We start from the raw sequence: 4840 nt of genomic DNA, 5'->3' as shown, positions 1-4840 counted from the left end.
TGCATCCATTCTTAAGGAAATCAGCCCTGAGTGCTCACTGGAAGGACGGATCCTGAAGCTGAGGCTCCAATACTTTGGCCACCTCATGAGAAGAGAAGACTCCCTGGAAAAGACCCTGATGTTGGGAAAGATGGAGGGCACAAGGAGAAGAGGACGACAGAGGACGAGATGGTTAGACAGTGTTCTCGAAGCTATAAACATGAATCTGACCAAACTGCGGGAGGCAGTGGAAGACAGGAGTGCCTGGCGAGCTCTGGTCCAGGGGGTCACGAAGAGTCGGACACGACTGAACGACTAAACAACAACAACAAAAGAGTGGTGCTGAGAGTCCTTAGGAGGCACCTTGTCCCCCCCCCAAGAGCTACCATTCCCAGAGATTCCTGGGAAGAGGGATAGATTCTTAAGTCACTATTAAGTGACCAATTCTTCCATTCTTCCTTCCTTCCTTCCTTCCTTCCTTCCTTCCTTCCTTCCTTCCTTCCTTCCTTCCTTCTCTCTCTCTCTGTTTTCTGCCTGCCTTCCTGCCGTCTCACTCAGTTTCTTCCTTCCTGCCTGCCTGTCTTCTTTCTTCCTTCATTTCCTTCCTTCCCTTCCTTCCTTCTCCTTCTCTTTCTCTCTCTTGCCCGCTCGCTCTCGCTCTCTTCCTCCCTCCTCTCTTCCCTTCCTCCCTCCTCTCTCTCTCTCTCTCTTCCTTCCTTCCTTCCTTCTCTCTTTCTCTCTGTTTTACTGCCTGCCTTCCTGCCTTCTCTCTCTCTCTCTCTCTTCCTTCCTTCCTTCCTTCCTTCCTTCCTTCCTCCTGCAGCAGTTGGATCCTCAAGTTTCAAACGCCGCCGTTGGGCTATTGTATCGGTCGCGAGGAAGCCGACCTAGCTGGATAGGGTTACCATCAACAATAAGCTTCAGAAATACAATCACGCGCTCTCCTCTGCACACCCAGTTTCCTGGGCTGAGCTCCATATACATCATAGAAACGTCGAGTTGCAAAGGGACACCAAGTGGTCATCTATCCCAACCCGCTGCAAGGCCCACTCTCAAGGCAGAAATATATGCAGCCATCCCAGACAGGGATCAAACCTGCAACCTTGGTGTTACCAGCACCACAGTCAAGCCAACAGAGTTACAGTGGGACCTTGGATCTCAAACGCCTTGGTTCCCAAACACCAAAATCCCGGAAGTAAGTGTTCTGGTTTTCTAATGTTTTTCAGAAGCCGATCGTCCGACGCGGCTGTCGGCTATTGTTTCCGGGGCGCCTGCGCCAATCAAAAGCCGCGCCTCGGTTTCCGAACATTTCGGAAGCCAAACGGACTTCCGGAACGGATTAAGTTTGGCCCTTTTGCTCTTTATTTTGCGTTTTTGAGGCTTTTTCGGTTCATTTCTTTTTGTGACTGTGCAGAACCCAGATCAGCTACTGATGGATTGGTTGTGTGACTACGGAAATGGATAAAAGCCCCCCATCCCATCCAATCAATGACTATCATTAGTGCAGGTAAAGGGGAGGGGAATGTAATTGTAATTTTTATCATCTACAATACTGTCTTATTGGGGGTTGGGCTGGATGACCTCTTAGGGTCCCTTGCAAGTCGACAATTCTGACAGATATAGAGCTCAGCCAGGGCCGGATTTAGGTTTGATGAGGCCCTCAGCTCCTGAAGGTAATGGGGCCATTTATATGTCCAGCTGTCCTTTGTCAACAACAAATTGTCGCTGGTTTTTGTGTTGAATATATGCCATATGGCGCTGGAGGAGGCTCTTGAGAGTCCCATGGACTGCAAGAAGATCAAACGCATCCATTCTTAAGGAAATCAGCCCTGAGTGCTCACTGGAAGGACAGATCCTGAAGCTGAGGCTCCAATACTTTGGCCACCTCATGAGAAGAGAAGACTCCCTGGAAAAGACCCTGATGTTGGGAAAGATGGAGGGCACAAGGAGAAGGGGACGACGGAGGACGAGATGGTTAGACAGTGTTCTTGAAGCTACAAACATGAGTCTGACCAAACTGCGGGTGGCAGTGGAAGACAGGGGTGCCTGGCATGCTCTGGTCCAGGGGGTCACCAAGAGGCGGACACGACTGAACGACTAAACAACAACATATGCCATATGGCAATTTATGGACCTAATAGGTATCTCAAGCCATTTGCCCATGTGGCCCTGCAACCAGTCCATGCAGAATGTCGGCACCCTATATATAGAAAGGAGCAAACCAGTGATATTTTAGGGAGCAGGCGGGGCCCATGACTTACACCCTAGGAGCCTACACAACACAAAACACTGTTGCTGGATGTAGGTTTTATCTCATTTGTTTTTTATCTTACATTTTGGAAATGCACATTCAGTGTATTTTTCCCTTTAAATTTTTTTGGGGCCCCCAAGAGAGTGGGGCCCTAAGCTATAGCTTGTTTAGCTTATACGTAAATCCGGCACTGATCTCGGCCCAGGAAGCCGGCCAGGCGAAGGGGAACGAACGATTGTGTTTCCAAGGCTGTCGTTGGCCAAGGCGACGGGTAACCCGACCCGGCTGGTTCGCTTTCCTTGCGGCCGATACAATGGCAAAACGGCGTCTGAAATGTGAACCTCCTATTATGAGCGGACGGCAGGCTGACGGGAGATGCTTCCAGGAACCTCGCTGAGGCCACCCAGCGCCCAAAAGCGGACCGCGGGTTCGGCGTTTGCCGGCGGGACCTGGACACAGTGAGGATGGAGCCTCGGCAACAGGAAATGTAAGTTTTCTCCTGTCTGTTGTTTGCATGAAACCGGTGTTAGAAATTAGCCAGTAGCCAGGCGCGTTTTGCAACAGAGTCCAGTTGTGGCAGAACATCTCCGTACGGCTAGTTCCTCCAGCTCTCTCCAGCTAAGCAACTCAGTCTCTTAAGCCAAGAAAGGGTATTCTCTATAAGATATCAATATACGTATCAAGACTTTGAGATTAGACCACTGAAGGAGCCCAGAAAACTATCTTCAGAGCGTGCTACCTGCAAGAAACAGGTGCAAAATGCCGGCACCCTGTCTCTATCTACAACTCCATCCCCTCCAACGTTTCTCCCCTGAAAATAGGGACGTCCTATTCCATCCCCTCCAACGTTTCTCCCCTGAAAATAGGGACGTCCTATTCCATCCCCTCCACCGTTTCTCCCCTGAAAATAGGGACGTCCTATTCCATCCCCTCCAATGTTTCTCCCCTGAAAATAGGGACGTCCCATTCCATCCCCTCCAACGTTTCTCCCCTGAAAATAGGGACGTCCCATTCCATCCCCTCCAACGTTTCTCCCCTGAAAATAGGGACGTCCTATTCCATCCCCTCCAACGTTTCTCCCGTGAAAATAGGGACGTCCTATTCCATCCCCTCCAACGTTTCTCCAGTGAAAATAGGGACGTCCTATTCCATCCCCTCCAACGCTTCTCCCCTGAAAATAGGGACGTCCTATTCCATCCCCTCCAACGTTTCTCCCCTGAAAATAGGGACGTCCTATTCCATCCCCTCTAAAGTTTCTCCCATAGAAATAGGGACGTCCTATTCCATCCCCTCCAACGTTTCTCCCCTGAAAAGAGGGACGTCCTATTCCATCCCCTCCAACGTTTCTCCCCTGAAAATAGGGACGTCCTATTCCATCCCCTCCAACGTTTCTCCCCTGAAAATAGGGACGTCCTATTCCATCCCCTCTAAAGTTTCTCCCATGGAAATAGGGACGTCCTATTCCATCCCCTCCAACGTTTCTCCCCTGAAAAGAGGGACGTCCTATTCCATCCCCTCCAACGTTTCTTCTGCAAAAGAGGGATGTTCCGGGATCGACTCAGAAACCGGGGCGGCTTCTGGCAATCCAGGACTGTCCCTTTAAAACCAGGATGCTTGGAATCTCTGCTAGCTCTGACCTCTCTCTCTCTCCCCCCCAGGACACCCCAGTCTCCTCCGGAGCCCGAAGGCGGCGTGGAGGTGGCCGAGCTGCGGTCAGAGGTCCAGTTCCTCCTCTCGGGCCGCGGGAGCCCCAAGATGGACTGCATCGTCTGCTACTGCTCCTACGACCTGTCCGGCCGCCTTCCCCGGCGCCTCTACTGCGGACACACCTTTTGCCAGACCTGCATCCGGCGACTCCACGTCGTGGCCAATGAGCAGCGCTGGATCCCTTGTCCCCAGTGCCGCCAGAGCACGCCGGCTCCCCGTGGAGGGGTCACCATGCTCGACCTGGATCTGGCGGCCTTCCTGGCGGTCAAGTCGGAGAAGGACCACCCTCGGGCCATGGCCAGGACGGAGGCGGAGACGGCCTCCAAGTCGCCTGGCAAGGACCAGCCCGTCACCCAACAACCCGCAGGCCTGTGCCACGAGGCAGTGGCGCGGCCGTACTTGCCGCAAAACAACTGCTGCGCCGGCTGCCTCTGCTGCGGGACCACGGCAGATTTCCAGAGCTGACCGGGCACGTCTGGGGCCCCTAACTATTGGGATTTCAGCTCTGTTTGTCTGAGCTGATAAGGCTCATCTTCCTCTGAGTCCTCCCAGAACAGCATTAAAACAGCACCACAGCGGAAGGACGAGATAGGTATGAGCTACACGCCATGCTTTATTCCTAAGCTATGCAGAGAGCAAAGAAATATACATGTTCTCTCTATGAGAGCAGAGAGCAACTGAACAAAGAAAGCAAAGGAACAAAGGAAACAGGAAACCAGTCACGTCACATCCCGTCTCCCTTTCCCGTGAGAATCCAACAGTATCGGGACTCTGTGGAACGTAAACAGAGTCCTGTGGCTCCAAGCAGCTGCACAGTGATAAGAACAGAAACTAACATCCTCCCCCTTTCTGTGAACACCACTGGGCAGCGTGTTCGTACAATATCAGTGCAAACCCAACTTC

General features: G+C 52.1%; 1 protein-coding gene across 1 annotated transcript; it reads left to right on the top strand.

The window, feature by feature from the left end:
• Positions 1–2594: 2594 nt before the first annotated feature.
• LOC310668558 (RING finger protein 224-like) lies at positions 2595–4402 on the top strand (the record flags this gene model as incomplete). Its single annotated transcript, XM_083421959.1, has 2 exons — positions 2595–2717; positions 3889–4402. The coding sequence occupies exons 1-2, from the start codon at positions 2695–2697 to the stop codon at positions 4400–4402; spliced, it is 537 nt and encodes a 178-aa protein (XP_083278085.1). The 5' UTR covers positions 2595–2694.
• Between the last annotated feature and the right edge of the window lie 438 nt (positions 4403–4840).

Source organism: Podarcis tiliguerta (genome assembly GCF_965153285.1).
Source record: "Podarcis tiliguerta genome assembly, chromosome: 18".
Lineage (NCBI taxonomy): Eukaryota > Metazoa > Chordata > Lepidosauria > Squamata > Lacertidae > Podarcis > Podarcis tiliguerta.
Note: the sequence above shows the minus strand (reverse complement) of the source record. Positions and strands in the feature narration are given on the sequence as shown.